The 18,971-nt window shown below is 44.2% G+C and overlaps 1 protein-coding gene across 3 annotated transcripts in view; it reads left to right on the forward strand.

Annotated features, from left to right (window-relative positions):
* LOC108873052 (nck-associated protein 5) overlaps window positions 1-18,971 on the forward strand; it is a 126,512-nt gene that overhangs the window by 24,138 nt on the left and 83,403 nt on the right. For all 3 annotated transcript variants that reach the window (XM_018661071.1, XM_051066113.1, XM_051066112.1), the window contains one exon: window positions 15,894-15,967. In XM_018661071.1, coding sequence (XP_018516587.1) covers window positions 15,894-15,967 — 74 coding nt within the window. The remainder of the gene's footprint in view (window positions 1-15,893; window positions 15,968-18,971) is intronic.

An 18,971-nucleotide genomic window follows, 5' to 3' on the forward strand; every position in this document is an offset into this window, starting at 1 on the left:
ATAGATGGTGGCGAGACGGCTCGAGGAAGAATCTTTGGATAAATATTTTGCTTTCTCTTTGTGAAGTTTAATTGAGCTGAAGCTGTAGTTTGATTGATGGCAGTCTGTGATTTGTGTTGTGTTTGCACAGAGCAAAAAAAGTGCATCACTGTATTAACAATTAAACTACACACTGGATACAGTCTGTGTACAAAATCAGCAACTAATACAGCTTCTACTGTCTTGTTTATGTGGTCAGTGAATAAAGCAGGTGTCAGTAGTTTCCTGTTTTCTCCTCAGAGGTTTGCACCAGGCTTACAGGAGCTCGACAGACTGCTGGCTCACATTACTTTATGCTAATATCCCCCAGCTGCAACCTGCACCACCCTCCTGCTTCCCTGCCTCGCTTTCTCTGTCTCCGTCACACACATACATGCACACACACACAAAAACACACTCTCACAAGCCCCCGGGACAGTCACGGGAGGGCCATGAAAAGGAAGCCGAGATGATTAATTAACTCTGCCCTCATTTTGATACCGCCTTATTGGCTTTCAACAGCCGAAATTCAGCTTCAGAGCTTTGCATAGATTATCCTCCCACCATCACCACCACTACAACAACAACAGCTACCACCCCAAAACAGACACGCAAACACACTTCTGAAATATTGAGGTCATGTTGTTACTCATGCTATGGTGAATGCGCAACATTGGTTTCTGGGCAGGTTGTGTTGCTCAGCAGAGAGTGTGAGGTGTCGCTTTTTGTTGAATGTTGGTTTTCTGCTAATGAGAAAGAGGCTGCTCTTACAGGAAACAGGCTGCAGATACTGCTGACGAGGAGCGACAGATATATTGACCTAAAGATGGCTGTAATTAAGAAATGTTCAGGCTGATCTGCATTTAATGATATGCAGGTGAATTATCCATTCTTTTACATGTTGCTCAATGTTCATCACTTTCCGACAGCGGCGCATAAATCTGTCACACTGTGGTTGACTCTTGGATGACACATGAACTCATAATGTAACCTTCCATTGAAAATCAGATGCTGTTGCCTAATTCTTTTGGTGGAGCAGTTTTGTTGATGTGAGTCAGTAAAACCTTACGTGCCTGCTTCAAGGGTTTACTCAGTTCTATATGAAATATTTAAAGTCCAAAACAAAATGTTACTTTTCACATACAGAAAACAAAGCCCAAACAGTATATATTACCCATGATTTTTCTGGAGCAGGAAGTACTGTCATTGTAAAAAACACACCAAACTCCATTCAAAATTCTTGATATTTTCAAAGTTTCCTGGCTGGATGTGGAGATGAGCGCTGGTTTTTAATGACTTCTAAGTCTTCTCATCTACAGTTCAGCATTTCTGTGATTCAAGCTGTTTAAGCTGCTGACTGTCACTCAGTTAGAGGGAGGTGGTACTTGAATAACCAAAGTTACATAGAGCAAGAACAGGTGTAAAGTAGGAATGACAGAGGCTCTATTCTCCCTGTTAATAGTCAGTGTACCATCACAATGATTTTGAAGTTTCTATTTTAAGGGAAAATAGTTACATAATGTTGCTTTAACTCATGTTTTCTACACAGGAAAAGTCAATAATCTGAGCAAAAAGCAATATTTTCTTGATCAAAACTCGGTCAAAGTTTGAATTTTCTCATGTTTTTTACACACCACAAACTTTAAGCTACAGTATAATGGTCCAGTGTCCATATGTTACATCTGTGCCAGCGTACATGTGCATCCATGTGGACTTTAACACACTATCAGTGCTTGTTCATGTGTAAGCAAATATATATATACTGGCTTCATGTGGTCATCTTACATGTGTGCAGTGTGTTTTTTGCATGTGTGCCTGTTTTGCATCGTCATTAGTGTATGTGCCTTTGTGTGTGTTGGCTGTGAACACCAGGTGCTCCTGCTGGTTGCGTCCCTGCAGTGGCCTGGCCCTGACCGGCCGTCCTCTGCCCCCCCTCCCGCCCTGTGCTTCTCTATTGATGACAGCCCTTCTGAGTACAGACAGCTCTCCTGCAGCTTTAAAGGGCCTGTCAGCTCACAGCAGCAGAGCCAGACAATACAACAGAGCTCCTGTATATTGTCTATACACTGGGGAAAAAGCCTGCAGCACAGTTGTCTCTTTTTTTTTTGTTTTGTTTTAAAGTCTCATTCATCTGTTTTCTATCTCCTCTGTGCTGTCCCCAACTGGGCGTCGCTGTGTACATGTTTCATCATCTTCTCCCTCCCAAACAAAAGATCACCTGCCTGGCTGTGTGATGTGTCACAGGGTGGGAGCCCCGAGGGAAAGGCTGCAGCCTCATGTGGAAATCTGTAACTACTGTCTGATGATGGGCTCCTATTATCTCTCCCAGAATGCACTATTTGGGCAATTTTACCCACTTGATGCGAGTTGTGGCAGATTAACCCATTTTCACGAGCGTTTGAACTTGTGTCTGACGCTTCTTTGTTGGAAATTCAGTGTGTTTTGGAGGGTGGCCTCCGCTCTGATAACAGGAGCCTTTCTGGGCTGTGTTGCTCGTCGTGAGAAAACGGTTTTAATTCTGTCTGACATGTTTTAAAGAAAACGGCCGGTGGTTATTTTCATAGCACAAGCCATTCCCTGAAATGTTTCTCCACAATATCCTGCGCTGGAACTGGCTCATATGCAAACACAGCAACAGAGCGGATGCAACAAAAAGCGGAGAGAGCTCTGCCTTGCCTCAAACTGCTGCAGTGCGTCGCATTATAATAAGGTGTTGTTTGCAGGGGAAACCTGATTTCGTCTGACGTGGCTAATGCGCTCTGTCAGAAGCGTTTGCGGCTGATGCTAGCCTTGTCTCCGCTCTGCAAAAAAGTCGGCGAGAGAGAGGGGAACAGAGAGATGAGCGCGATCCAGCTCACCACATCCACCCGCTGGCTACACTTTAACCGCAGCCTCACAGTCAGGAGGCAGTGACCTTCACGCCACTCCCACTGTTTGAGGAGTCGGGCGCTGTCAGGGCCCGATAGGTAGGCTGCGATGATCTCCTCGCCTGGTGATACAGCGCAGGCTGCAGGTTAGAAATCAAGCCCATGCAATTCCACATGGTCTTCAACTGTGTTATCTCAGGGGTTTAAACACAGCCACTGTCGTCACATTATCTCAAATGCCAAGTATCAATATGAGATGCAAAGCAGAGCCATTACTATGATTAGAGGGAAATTCATGCAGGAGCTGTTTGATGGTGTGCCATTATAGAGAGTCAGTGGCTGGAAGATTGGCCGTTTCTGTGGATCCAATTATACGCTGCAAAAAGTTCTTTGGTTTCATCCTTCCAACAGGATGCTACTTCACCTTCCTCTACAGAAGATTGCTTTGAAACAGATGCTCATTTCATGAAGGAAGACACCAGATTCAAGAGGAATTTTGCAACAAATTTAAATGGAAATGCACAAAACGATCCCGGCTCTTTAGCCTTTCTCCACACTGGTTTATAGGACTTGTACATCTTTTCCAGCGCTTTCCCAGCCTTTAATATCAGTCATTGATTCTTGAGATGAAGCAGTTTGGATGCTTGGCTCTTTGTCATTAAAAGACAGGCTAGCCGTAAGAGCCATGAAAAGAATCAATATCATCTGCATGTAGTAACATTTGTCTGCGTGAGTCATCCGGCTAGCTGGAGCCATTCACATTATTGAGTCTCAGTCACTTTCTAAAGGGATAATATGATCTGTATGCCTTTCATGAGTCCATAACTCAACTTTATGGTGATGTGCTTGTGGCGCTCAATGATTTTCCGGGATCCTCTCTCTCTCTCTCAGTGGCCAGACACCAGAGCAGTGATTGGGGTTTTACGAGGTGGACTGAGCCTCAGGTGAGTGGGATTGAATGAGGGATGCTTTGCACAGGAACCGTTTGACCCCCAGGGCTGATTGTCTGCGGTGTCAGTGGTCGACGCCTTTGTGTGTGGTCACAGCGGTCACCAAGGGGCTATTGTGGGGCAGCCGGAGGGCTATCGAGCCGCGACCCTACATCCATCTGGCACAACAGCTGGAGGAGCCAATGGATTTCCACTCGTTAAATTATGCAGAGCGAACAAGATTCCTGTGATTATTTCATTATATTAATTTCTTTGGGATTAACGTCATTTTGTAGAAAAAGGCTCAACAAAGCAGCCTGTATTTACTCTTTGTTTAATATTGCAGTACATCCCTGCCTCCTCAGTTCATTCACATACAAACAAGGGTTATTTTGGAGGAATTTCCTGGTTGGATTTTCTGTCTTCCCCACCCTTCCTCCTGTCTCAGCAGGAGCACCGAGGAGGAGGAGGAGGAAGGGAAGGGGCGGGGGGAGGCTCTGAGACTCCGCTGAATTAGTGCATTATCAAGCCTTTCTCCCCTGACCCACATCTGCCTACTGCTCGCATGACTTGACTCCAGCATGGAGCCTGTGTGTACACCAGGAACCTGGGAAGCACTCGGGCGGTCTCAGGGATACATTTCCCTGTAAATGGACCTCTTATATGTGCAGCAAGTACTCAGAGAGGATGCTGAAACGAGGTGACGGTGAAAGCTCTTCATTCTCTGATCGGGCTTCCATTCAGGTGGATTTAGTCGGTCCTGTCTGTTCACCTCCACAAATAATACAACTAGTGTGGTCAGTGCAACTTCTGACCTACAAGGGGGACAATGCAGAATGCTCCAGCATGTCCCACGTATAATGCTATGGTAAACAGCTCATGCTGAAGGTAATGCTTTCAGGGGTAGAGGGCATCTGATGGGTGAGCTATTGTAACCCCTCAGAATGAAGCCGCTACCTCACTTCAATCACCCTATTTGAGGCCTCCGGGTTGAGAAATGGCTTCCAGAGGGTTCAGTGAATGCGAGAGCATCGGCTCAAAGAGGGGGTTGGAGGCGGCGGGAGGGGTGCTGCCCCAGATAAAGAGGGTTAGCTGAATAAACAAATAATAATGATAGAACAGTGTTGTTATTGTAAGAGCAAATAGCTGGCCTAAGCATAGGAAATTCAGGTCCTCGCACTGCAACATTTTCCCACAGTAGCGGAACTATCACATTCTGGTCCGAAAATATCTCAAAGAGTTCAAGTGCTGAAAAGTCTCAGGATATGAAATCCAGAAAGTGACATTATAAAGAAAATAAATAAGATCTGAAATCAGGTTCCTGTTATGGAGGTCAGTTATGATAGAGATTAATTTAATTTATTTATCAGATAGACCTTTGACACTCTGTTTCATATATTTGTTTTAAAGTCCTTTACACAGAGGAATCCAATGTGTTTCAATCCCAGGACAAGAGAGTATTCAAGTCCACTGATGTCACCCTGTCTGAGAGGCTTAATGAGAAACAGAGCTGATGTCAAATTCTTCCCCAGCTCCCATCTGGAAGAAATAAAACAAATATGGCTGCTAAAAATAAGTCTCCACTTGAGATGATAACAAGGATTTAGTGCCATTAACTGTGTAAATACAGTGTGTGGTTGGCTCCCGATTCATATTGAAATTCCTTTGCAAACCTGGATGAGCTCTGACTGTAAAATAGCCCCCTGAAATAGGCTGCAATAATGCCTTTCAAAAGCTGATGATGGTCGATTTAAATATTTTATGCTGCTGAATTATTGGACTCTCAGTCCTCTCTCAGATCACTTGACGGAGTGCGGTGAGCTGCTGCACTGAGAGGTCTTTGTTCACATTAACCTCTGAAATGGATGCAGCCAAAGTAGGGTGTAGATGATCTCTTCAAGCCAGAATCACCGCCCCTGACAAGGAAAACTGAAATATAAGAACAAAGAAAAAACTTTCTGTGAGCTTTAGGGATTGTCTGTGGGATGCAGGCCTGTTTCACATAAGCAATTTGTGAGCGCTGCTAGACTGCCTTATTTCTTCTTTAAATAAGCTGTTTATAAGTTTTTGCTGTTGCGACATAGCCAACATTAGCATTAGAAGCTGTTCACATACCAGTCTTGAAGAAATGCTGCGAGTTTAGCATCTAACTTCGTTCCTTTACTTGTCAAGCGACAGAAAGCAACCAATGTTGCTCTTATTTCTGTCACCTCTATCACTAAAGTTAGCATGCTAACCAGCTAGCATTGTTTTGGATGGGAAAGTCGATCCTTTCTCTCTTGAAGTGTATCAGGGCGAAAGCAGAAATCTCAGCAACAGATACCATTAACAGTTTCAGAGCCTTTCATCATCAGATCAGATGCTCACTGTATTTTTTCTGTCAGAGCTGCTGCAAGTGTGGAGGATCATGCACTAAACAAAGCATTGTCCAACATGTATTATTTAACAAGGTGAGTTCACTAAGGACATTCTTATTTACAGCGAAGCCTCGGGGCTGGGGGTTACCTAGATTTACACCACCCACGGACTACTGCAGCCTTGTAATGTAGGCGACTGGACACCTTTGCTAGTTGACTGTGTTGGTCAGGGGCACTTATCTGTTTAGGGAGATGTGTGCATTACTCATTTACTTCCCCCACGCACATTTTTTCTAGTTAGCCGTTAGATTCAGACAGCCAGCCCTTAGGCCACAAGCCTGTTTTGTTAACCCTGAGGCTGCAGCCACCCCCACAGTCTGTCTGCAAAGATGCGCCGAGCAAAAACAGGGTGATCATCCCCTCTCCATCTCCACAGAAATAATTCATGACCACAGGAATACTCATTGCACCGAGTGCTGCAGTAGAGGTCAAAAGTCACCACAACCCATCTCTTTTCACATTTCTCATTATTATTCCTCCACTACACCTTCCCTCCCCCCTTTAAAAAAAAGAAATCACCCCACTGTATTTTGATCCGCTCTCCGTCACTGTCAGGTTAGATAGGAAATGTGGATCTGATAAGCATGAGTGGCACAGGTGGGTTTTGGGGATGACAGGAGCGCAAACAAACAGCGTCCTCTTGTCACATTACCATTTCTCCCCCGGGTTATGGTTCCCTGCACGCCTGCGGGGGCAATCTCCGTTCCCCTTATCCCGAAGCGGGAAAGAGAAAAGAAAATCAGAAGCTGACATTAATGCTTTCTCTCGCAGGAATGCAGCGTTTTGCCTGTTCGTTTGCCTCAACATCTGCCCAGCACCTGGGCCAGCCAACTCAGTGCTCAGGCAGGCCCCCGTCAATAAATCAGCCTCTGGATTAAACAGAGGAGAAGCTGCGATAAAGCTGAGGCCCGGAGCTAATACACGTGAAATGTCAGGGAATCTGACAAAGCGTCCCAGGCAAGAAATATCTCAGTAAAAACACACGCTAGGAGGTCATGAAATTGTTGCTGAGGAGACTTTGTCGTGTTTGTGGTTTCTGATTTGTTACCTGGGATGTTATCGTCTCTTGTCCTCTCTGCTGAACTTCAGCAGAGCAGGTAATGCTTTCTTGAATTTTTTCTGTTATTTTAACTTTAAATTTGACTTGGTGTCATCAGTTACGGTCATAAAACACGCCTGCTCTGTGGGTCGTTTCAGGTATCTTCATTTTTTTGGTGAGAACATAAATCTCTACAGTACCTCAGTGTAAATCTGAGCTCATACAAAGCACCACTGACAGGCCAAAAACTGTGCTGAAACAAAACTAATGGAAAGTAAGCACTGGCCAACATGATGACACAAAGACTACAGTAATGAGAGGAGGTGAGAAATACTGGAGAGCTGAGCTGTAAAGTGCAGATAACTTCTCAATCTCCTCAATCTATAACGTGCCTAATTTCCCATGAAGGAACACAGTCTCCTGCTACTTGATCAACCACTCTCTCCGTTCAAACGCCTCTGTTACAGCGCAGCTTGGTTAGGTGTGGCGCCTGTCTGTCAAAGCCTGCGTAAACAGAAGCCCGACTTCCCCCTTGTGAACCAACCAACATCTGTTTAGCATCAGGCCTCGGCTCTGATCTGCCCCCTTCTCCTGTCACTTTCCAAAGAGCTGCTCTCTCTCTCATTCTCTCGTGCTCTTTGTCTCTTTTCACTTTCCTTTGGTCCAGGGCTGAGTGATGTTTGGATTAAATGGCTGACAACATCAACAGTGTGTTACAAATATTATTGATGTGTTAAAATCAAGTATGAACACACTCCTACTTGTTGATGAGCTAAAGGGAGATGATGGGCTCAGTGCTGGATAGGAAAGAAGATTTGGAACTGGGAAGGAGTCTAAGAAGATGTCCTGACAGTAATTTAAACACCATTAAATTTCTGTACTGCAAAGCAAAACTTCCTGGAAGACTTCCTCCAGTCTTCCAGGTAGAAACTATGTAATTGTCACTCAACATAAGATAATTACCAGGGACCGGGCAGTGATTATTAACAACAAACATCACTGGACTGACTGGATTTGGATGAAATAAAGAAGACATTTTCACTTGTATCACAGCCAGGCCATCCTTTATTGAAGACAGCATTATATCCACTGGTTAATCCTTTTATTTGGAACCAGAATACATGCAAAAAGATGAATTTTCCATCCTGTTTGACACAGAATCAGCCATTGCAATATTTCATCATGCATTACACAACACATTACATCGCCTTTTTATATCCTTGTTAGCTTCAGATTAAACAGAGAAAGTGTTTGGCACTTGCGTAACTGGATGGTGCAGAAATTCAACACTCAACAACAAAAATCCATGAGAAATCAACAGCAGTGTGTGTGTATGATTGATGTAATTCTAGTACAATGTTAGGTAATTCTCTTAACTGGCAGAGTCAAAATCATGCTGTTGACACCTACGACTATGGCTGTTTCTTTTATGCTCTTTGTTGTGTCTTTTTATAGTCTGTCTTCACCAGGTGAGGATTTATCCTCTCCCCGCTGCTTTTGTCTCTCTAAACTCTCTGATTTTCTCTGTCTCTCCTACTGCAGCCTCTCTATTTCCCCTCTGCTCCTCTGGGTTGCCAGGCCCAGTTTTCCTTTTCATTTCTGTCATCGCCAATCTCCCTCCCTCTCCAAGTGCACCTGGCTGAATATTGGCCCCCAGATGATAATAAAACCCCGGAGCCCCCAGGCTTGTAAAATCTGGGCACAGGCGCACTGCAGACTTCTACCCCCTGTGCGCTCACTGTTTCCTAGCTTCCCATCCTGTCTGGAAACATTGGTACCAGCGTGGACACACTGCGTATTTGTTTTTATTTCTAAAAAGCTGCATTCCTCGAACCACTCCCCCCTGATGTGTGTTTTTAGAGATTTAAAACTCAGGCTGGGAACAAAAGAGAAAGAGGAGAGACAGAGGAAACAGAGAGATGGATGGAGATCAAAAATGGAAAAAGAGATATTTGTGTGCATGAGAAATAATACAAAGTTGAACATTTTCTCACAAACCTGCAGTCCTTAAATCCAATCCGACCTCATGGCTCGGTCAGACAAAGCTTTATAACAGTAACAGTTTATTTCAATGGAGTCGATTAATTAAAATCGATAAATTAAGTGGGTCATAAGAACGACACACCAACCTCTCCATACTTCCTTCAGTTCGTTGTGTAATTTTGCCTGCTTTTATTTTGAAATATAAGCTCCTGCCTCCCAAATTTGCATAATAGGTGATAATAAGGAACATGACTTGTCTTGATTCAAAGCCTCAGTAAAAAAACACAAACTCAAAAAATGCACATGCATGCTCGCGCAGGCCTTCGATGCCTCCGCCCGCTCGTCCACACAGGTAGGCTGTGTGGAAGTGATCGAATGGCAATGTCGGATCCAATGTATTTCATTCCTCAGCTACTTTTTCACCCCCCCCCCTACACCCTGTGAGATTTGCACCACGAACAGCTTTGCCACTGTTCCCAACAGGCATGAATGGCCCACTCTGTCAAACCCAAAAGGGCAGAGGAGGAGCCCAAACAGACGGGGGGTTATTTGAGCGTTGGACGTATCTTAATGTTTGGAAAGATAATCTGCAGGGATTTGGATTCCTGACGGTGGCGAGGTGTTGATGTTTGGGCTGGGCCGGGCCGTAGGTGCTGCTGGAGGAAGAACATCAGATAACCCAAACTGCTGAAACTCACCCTAGATGATGAACAGGCTCCCTTTTGTATCTCAAGTAATCCATATTCCCCAACACTCCTCCATTTGGGGCAGGTAGGCAGATGAAGAATATCCTGCTCACTGGAGGCATTTGTTACACCAATGTCCTCAGCTCAATGAGGCTACTGTGTGAGGCTCCACAGCTTTACAGTCGTTGAGGTTTTAGGTACAATTAGGCAGTATAGTGCTCAGTTCGGTTTCAGCATCATTTGTTGAGTAAAGGTTCATTAAGTACGAGGTAGTAAGAGCTTGTTTTGATTGTTTTTATTTTGAAATGAATATTCTCAGAGACTGATAGATAAACTGAGAGATGATAGATGTTTCAGAGGATGATTTTGCAAAACTGTGGACTACATTCAACTTTTTTTTCAATTCTCTAACTTAACATAGCACCTTTAAATGTTTATATTCAGTTTTCATTGTTTATGGCAGAATCTGCCATCCTTGCACAGGATTAAAATTGCCTTCACATACATGAGGGATTCACAGGAAACAATGCAAGTATATTATACAGCGTTACTTTATGTGACTGCTAGCAGTTGCTGCTGCTTCACCAAGGCTTCACCACTGCTTCAACCAGGACTGAAATCTTATGGGTTACAACTTTAAGGTTGCAGGAATGATTGGAAAGATTGTAGTTATTTTAATTGCAGGTCTGTGACAGTAGCTTCATGCCAATCCCCTGCATCAGCTTCCACACCCTTACTTTCTGTCTCGTTAAAGCACAGACTACTCTCTGTATTAACTTGAACTTTGACACTGGCTGTATATCATCCAGTTGTCCAATATGCACATAACACCCAGGGATATTGGGCTGAGATAGACGTAGATAAACATAAAATACCCAGCACCCTCACTGTTTGATTGACAGGTGATCTCGGGGAGAAGCAGTAAAGCCACAGAGGGTAGGGGGTCGTGAACTTGTCTCTGCCCATTCCACATCTAAATCTTCATTCTGTCTTCTCAGGAGGCAACAATTTCCTTTATGGATTCATCAAGTCATTGTGATACAGGAAACAAAGCATCTAGGATCACATCTGTCCCTGACACCAAATCGTCTTTCACAGATCAACCTGACAGTGCACAGATCTCAGTGGCTTTTTTCCCCACGTGAAAAGTAACATGTATTAACCTGAGCCGCTGCCCTTTCCATTGATAAAAGGCAGGGCTATCGGTGGAGTTATCAGGGTCTGAGGATATGAGAGCCCGATGGCCGGGCTGATATTATGACACCAGGGCCATTGGGGATGTGAGTAACGATCTCTGAATGAGGGATCATCAGCACACAGCCTCAAAACATGCTGATAAGACTAATGAATTTAACCAAGGCTGGCAGATAGGCAGAGACCTGATATAAGCAGAGGCAGGTTTCTAGAAATCTGCACACAGAGACAATTAGTCATACTGATTAGTTCATTACTGCACTGTGATAGGATCACAGCCATTATAAATTATATGGCATACGAGCATATGCTTCCATTGATGCTAATTAAATATGCTATGTTTACATCTTTGCAAATGATGTACACATAAACTTTGCAGTATTGGATGGCAGGAGTATTTGGCAGCAAACCCAGCTGAATCTTTGGCAGGAGGCCAAGACCAACAGCCGTATCAGATGCAGTATACTGTATCTCCCACACCTTGAATAGTCACTGTCATAATTCATTCTCAAGTGTGCCATAAAAATACACCCAGAAAGAAATCTAACGTTCTGTTGGCATAACCTTTGGCTTGTGGTAGCCCGTGCGGGAGCTCTACTTTCCGTCAAAACCTGCAGCTCAGGGTTTGCAGTTGGTTTTACAGTCCCAGAGGCCGGGCCTGCATGTCATCAGCCTGTGTGAAATTCATGCAGAGCAGAGATAGGTTGGTGTGGCAAGGGATAGAGAGGGTCGAGGTTGTGACCTTGTCTTTGGCAGGGTCATATTCCCAGAGTGCGCTGCAGGAGCTGCAAGCCTCTACAAGGTGTCTTATCTGTAACGGCCAGCCCGAGCCTCTGATCTGCAGACACATCAAGGTGGTGGAGGGAACTCATCGTGGCAAAAGCTTCAAAGAGTGCACGCTGACCTTGGCAGCGACTAGGTCAGAGTTTTATCTAGCTTTAGGTTTATTTATTTTTTTCCATTCAACTCAAAAAAGGCTTGTATAAGAACCAGACGCTTGTCTAGGATGTGAATCCATTCCTCCTAATCTTCAAGAATGTGTGAAAGAGCGGAGTGTGCTAGCGAGGCTCATATGGATGAAAAACACATCTGATGTTTTATTACTGAAAAATCTGGACCATTAATCTTAAACAGATTGCACTGGGTTTGTGTATCAGTCAGACTTGTTTGCACATTTGTGTGTCTTTACCCAGGAGTGTGTTGATTTTCCCTGTTTTTTTAATGTCTGCTTCCCTGCTCCTCATTGCCAAAGCAATGGGGGGACGGCGTGCACATTTTAAATTTTCATAAAGGCACACAAGCAGTTGGAAGGGGACTGGATGTGTGAGTCAAGGCGGAGGGGCTCTTCCCTCAGACTGGCTCCTCATCAAACGCCCTCGCACACATGAGTAAACATGGCCGGATAAACACTACTGAGAACCTGCGGTCATAGAGCAGGAACATCAGCAAACACATTATCTGCTGGGTTAACCTTAGCTTAGCCCCCTGCTCAGATCATAACTGCAAAAATCAATATTGTGTTCAATACAGGTGTTTAATGAAATATTATGAAATATCCAGAGTTTGATCTGCAGTTAGATATTCACTATAAGTAACCTTACCTCAAATCTAACACCCCACACAAGTCTAGAAGAAACTTACGAGTTGAGCATCAAACTTTATTCCTTTACTCACCAAGAGCTGTCTCCAGTGGTGCAATAGTAATAGTAATAGTATAATATAACACAGAATATAAGAAACTAAACGTTGCTGTCACCTTAATATAAAAATGACATGTAGCAGTCGATCAGAAACCCATGTAATTCAACCTCTTTCACCACAACCTCTCCTGAGGGTCTGTTCTTCAAGCCCCTGTCTTCTTGCTGTCCAGGAAAGTATACTGGCATTTGTTTAAAACCTCTTTATGATTTAGTATACTTTGGAGGTGATTACACACTCCTTATGAGCTTACAGCTTTTAGGACATTTTAACCTCTGTAAGGAATTGCTGAGCTGCGTTGCAGCCCTGAGAAATATGCCTCCGATAAAGTCTCAGGTCAGTAAATTCATTGTTTTTTTTCAGTCTACACGTGAGTACCTGGGCCTCGTGGGAACGGTGCAGCTTTCACTCGAGCTGTAAAACCGTCAGAAATAATGCCTGGCTGAAGATATAACACGCGGCATTGCATACATGAGTCATGCTTTAAATCTCTGCTTTAAATACCCTCCCATTTCACATGACAACAAGCATGCTGCATTCCCTGCATTCCTTCATGTGTGCTGAGGATTATTTCAGTGCCCTGTCATTAGCAGAGGTCTGCACGATGACAACACAGACTTAGGCAGCTTTACTTCACGTCTGATGTGGCCTGTAAATATTTCCCCTGACATGGGGCTTTCACGAAGAAGGTTCCCCTTTGTGCAGCAGCCGTAATCATTATGGGATCGTGTTGCTAATGGTCTTTCAGAGACAGACGTTTTGCCCCAGACAGTTTTTTTGGCTGCTGGAGAAAAAAATCACACATTTCAGCTGATGAGAAGGCAGATGTTGGTTTCTTGCGTATTTTGCTATTGTTCTTTTGTGCAGAAGTTCAGACAACTCTTATCTTTTAATTAATAATGCACAAGACTTTCACACTACAACTGAACACCACATCATATTTTTGCTGCAGAGCATATTTCACATCTACCAAACTCACCCCATCCTCCCACACAGTTAGGATGAATTCAGAAGAGCAACATGAATGCAATCACTTGCCATGGTTTTTTCCATTGATTAACTGCTGTTGCAGCCAACAGTAAATTTAACTTTGGGAGCTTAGCTGAGTGCTAATGGCCTTTCAGTTTGGGTGTGAGTGGCATTCTGGCTGCGTGCTGTGGCACTTTGAGACTAGCAGATGGCTTTGGGGCACTGTTGTTAGACACTGTAATTGGTTGCTTTCCAAACATGAAAAATTTGTCCCACTGGTTAAGTCGAAATTAATGATGACAATGATGGATAAAGAGATGATGAACAGATTAAGGGTTGATGTTATTTTTGTGGAAAAAGCTGCAGAAAGTATGAGAGAAATTGAAAAACGCGGCATCACGCTGTTCAGCATCGATCTGTTGTCGTGCTTTGGCGTCAGCCCGATTTGCCTAATGGTCACCCAGAGTGCCCTTGACTGGCCAACTCGGCAGGAAGCCTGGGCCTTTGCCATGTTCTGCTGGCACTGGGGGCAAGCTGGTGGTGATGGGTGTCGTCGAGCGGGAGTCTCAGATGTGAGATTAAGTGCGATAATTGCTTCAGAGGCGGCAGCAGTGGGAGAGCTGCACCAGGGAAGGAGTGAGGAGACAAAACAGCTGCACTTACTGTATTTAGACCAGCAGCTTGTACTTGTACTGAACATGTGGCCTGTTGTGAGTTTGCTCTCAAGGCCACAGGTTAAAAAAGTCCATGCAGTGATAGCAGAAGTACTTAAAGTCTGGTCAGGCCCCTCAGGCGGGTCACAGGGAGGTCAGAATCAGTCCTAACAATACTCCAGGCAAATTATTAAAAGCTTAGTGTGTCGTTTGTTATGCTGCTGCTTTTGGTTGCCTTTTATGAGATTCAGATTTACTGTAGTTCCACAGAAATGAGTCTTGTTGTGATATGCTGCATTGTTACAACAGTACAATTTGCATATAGACCAAACTTTTCTTTTATTCTAATCACAGTGTTTCACAACAGGGGTCCTCAAAAACGTTCAAAAACAGCACAGAGTTTATTTTTCGATATCCTGCGGTTCCATTCCCACAGAAGGGCTTTATTTTTTGCTGGTGACTAATTAGAGAAGTGAGATTACAACAGTGGCTCAGGGGCAGAGAGTATCAGAAAACTGGAAAAGGGAGATGCAATAAAAGGAAATACACACACAAAAATGAAGCTTTTATGGGGAGTTTATGGCAGAAAAATAAATGACTCACAGACGCTGCTACTTTTTTTCTCTTAGACTGTGATTTCTGGCCCAGTGACCTCTTCATGGGAATCCCCATTATTTAATTACACCGTGAGCACATGACCAGAGAGTCTACAAATCAATGGCGAGCATCTGTCTCGCTGAGATAACCGTTTACCCAGGAGATGCGTCATGAGCTGTCAAGCTAACGTCTAATTAATTAGTCTTAAACCTACACTGCACTGATCTGACAGCTTCAAGTTACTACTGGCCGTGTGTTACGTACCGCAGGTAGACCTCGAATGTCTGAAAACCCAGATGGCTGAAGTACGGTGCCTATGTGGCCTATTTCTTACAGTCGCTCCCCCGCTTTCTGCTTTATGTAGTCGGACCACTAAGAGGCAAATCGGGAAGCCGGAGCCAAGAAATCCTTGCGTCTGTTTTTTCCATTCTGCTCTTAGCCTTAGCTCATTTGGTCCGTGCTGTAACTCAGTAGCGCACGTTTTGTGAGTGTGGGCTATTCCCAGCTGACATTACACAGCTGGGCTGGCTTCTGGGCCAGCCGTTAGAAGTTACCCAGAGGTGCTTCTGGAGTTACACATTGAGGGAAAAGAGAAAGAGAGAGAGGAAGGGAGACTAAACTGATTAATTGCACCTTTTGAAAAGTACTTGTGCTCTGGTTTGCTGTTCTTCACACTGAATGAAAACAAAGTGGAGGAGATGCACGGTCCAGTCAGGACTTCCATCAGCATCAATGAATGCTTGCTGTTATTGTTTGATAATGTTTCAGATGAAGACCTGCATCTGTTTGCACACTGACTCCATTGTTTACTTCTGGCTTTTCTCATCTTTCTCCTCTTGGCAGGAATACATGGACGCCAACAAATGCATCGACGAGCTTCTGAAACAGCTTGAGGAGGAGCGCCGAAATGTCCGAAGGTAAGAGGGGTTCTCTAGACTTTTTGGGCAGATGTTTTATTGCCTGAAGATGTCAGCAGCTGCCTGCAATCCATTCCCAACCAGAGGCAGCAGAACAATGTTGTTTGGTTTTGAGCGCGAGACAAGCTTTGTACGCTGTTCTTGAGAAATGCTTTTTGTGTTGGAAGCACACTAAAAAGTGGCAGACAAAGGGGGGACTCTGGGCTCAGTGTGGGGTTGACTGGGGGCATTTCTCATGGAGGTCCTTTGGAGCGGATTTGCCCAGACAATGGGAATGAAGAGCTTATGGAGATGCCAATCTAATGACCTTGTCCCCTCCGTGCTCCTATCGTCCTAGCCCTTCCAGTGATGCACCGCCCCCATGGAAAAGAGAGACAATTTTTTAAACTTCACCCTCTTTTGTACGGCCCTCTCTCCATCTCAATGGAGCTGTATTCCCCCAGCTCAAAGTAATTTTCCCCCTGAGTGAGCAGAGAAGGGCTGGGGGTTGGACACAGGGGGATAGAGGTCTCAGGGTGGGTGGCTGGGGGGGGGGTCGGATGACCACTGACCATCCCCTTTACTAGGCCAGGGCAGCCCCTTAATAAAGGAAGTGATGTGTAAAGGAATGACCCTCCAGTCTAAGTCATCCCCACCCCTCTTTATAAGACAGGGAAGTCATCTTCGGTGACACCCGCAGTGACCTAATCGCCACTTAGAGCCACCAAAATGTCTCTGGAGGGAGTGACCCCTGTTTGAGCTGTGAGGACCAGGTGGTTTCAAAGCCATGAACTTGTACAGACTCCACGCGAATGGAGTGGCTGTTTTAACCACGATGAGCATTGCTGTTGATTTTGCATGTTGTTAAATGACTTAACTTGGCGTTGGGCTGGTGTTACTAAGTTTGATATGTGTTTTAATTTGTAAAATGATGCCACAACACATCCTTGATGTCATTTAATGCTGTTATTTCTTTTATTTACCATGAAGAATTGCACTGTAGGCCTGTTCTTCCTGTTGTTTTCCTTTTCTTTTTGTCTCTGAACATTTATAAAGCTGATTCATGAAGCCCTGGGTGAATTTTATACTAGCTTTGCCTTTTAGATTAGGCACAACAAGGTGGTGGAGGAATGATGTAAAGCCGGTAATGGTCAGTCTGAAATGTTAACTTTTGGACTGGACAGAAAGTGATTGTAGACTTGTGAGTGCTATTTGATTTAGGGTTGATTTAAGGTCACAATAAACCTGGATTTAAAATGGATTAGATTAAAAGGAATTAGATGCAACACAAGTCTAAACAAAGTTATAAGAAGCCATCTGAGTTGACGTGGTGAAAATAGCTGCTACAGAGAGAAGCTGTGTGGTGGAAACTCACTTCAGACCAGAAGTCTTAAATACAAAGGTAGCCATTACCAGTGAGTGTGATACATCCTTTTGTCTTACACAGATTTCTTATTCTAGACGCTGTAAACAAACCAGTGCATATTCAGCTAGAGCCGTGCTTTGAAAATTCCCCGTCTTTGAAGCTCAGTTTTAGAAACAACACACCACCAGGAAAGAATTTGTCCTCATCTCTTTTCCAGCATTGTTCAATTCAGAGCGGCGACAGTGATAAATGACTTCACAAAGGCTTTTGTTGAGCTAAAACATAGACGGCAAGTCAAAAAAACCCAAAAAAACAACAAAAAAAAAACAAAAAAAAACGCCTCCTTCCCCTTATTAGGCAGCATCTCACGACGCTGTAGGTGTCTCCTCTCCACCCCCTCAGAATATGGGGCCCATCAATCCGTCAAGAGGAGAAAGAGAAGCCTTTACATTCCTCTAGTTCTCTGCATCCCTACGTCATGACCCGCTGACCCACTGCATTCATGTCTCTCATTGTAGCATATTATAGGGTAGTTTCACACTGGTGAAGTACACAGATTGGACAATTATGACTTCTTTTTAAGCCACGCTACTCTTCTGAGTCAGTAAAGTGGATTAAACATCCTTATCAAATGGAAACGCAACACAGTTTTCTCTTTGTTGTGGCTCTTTTCAGTAAATTACTAAATAGGCTTCTTCAATGGCACTTTGGAACCATTTTCCAGACATTTTGATGCATTTTACCCCATTTTCTTGCAATTTTCTGTGAAGAAGCAAGCTTTAAACGCCACCTTTCAAGGCTACAGGTGGCTACTAATGAAATAGTACTGATATTTGATAACAAGAATCTATCTAATAATCACTTTCAGTTGTATGTCAGATGCATCTGCTGCATCCTCAACATCGCACACTCACTCTATTGCAGCATCTCAACGGTAGACAAAACCCCAGTGGGATGTTGGCCCAGTCCTCTCCCGCACCCTCTATTCAGCGAGACCACGTCCTTGACAGACGGAAACAAAAGCTCCACAGCACAGTGTCAACATCAGATGGAGCAAATCCAAATTTGGCAACACCACACAAAACGTACAGTAGGGCGCTGACCGGAGTTTCCACTTATTCATCATTTGTTTGCTGCGTGCTCTCAGTAAATATAATCAAATGTCTTTTTTTAAGCTGCAGGACATCATTAGTGGTGGTGACACACAGTTGCATGTAGGAAGGAAAATGTTGAGTGAGTTTATGAAAGAGTTCAGCTGAGTGACAGACTTGTTGGAAGGACATATGGATGCTCTGCAGAGCTAAAAAGCGTGACGGGCGGGGAGTGAGTTTGCATGACCTCTTTCTGACAAGCTGCTGTGTCAAGGCACCATGACTGTGTAATCTTCCCTGTGGATTAAAACAATGTAGATTAGAATTTTTTTCTCCCTCTATCTCTGCTTCCACCCATTTTCCCACTCTTGATTTGTCACCGTGCCGAGCTGGTGTTTGTTTTGTTTTTTCTGCTGAATCTTCTTTTGACCTTGTTTTTAGTGGGTCGAGCTTTGGCATAGCCGGCCAGCGTTTGGGTCACATGACCCCCGAAGCTGGCCTCACCTGCCATTCTCTCTCTCTCTCTGCCGGAGCAGATGGTGTTTGTCTGTGACCCTTTCCACACCTT

Source organism: Lates calcarifer, linkage group LG7_2 (assembly GCF_001640805.2).
Source record: "Lates calcarifer isolate ASB-BC8 linkage group LG7_2, TLL_Latcal_v3, whole genome shotgun sequence".
NCBI lineage: Eukaryota > Metazoa > Chordata > Actinopteri > Centropomidae > Lates > Lates calcarifer.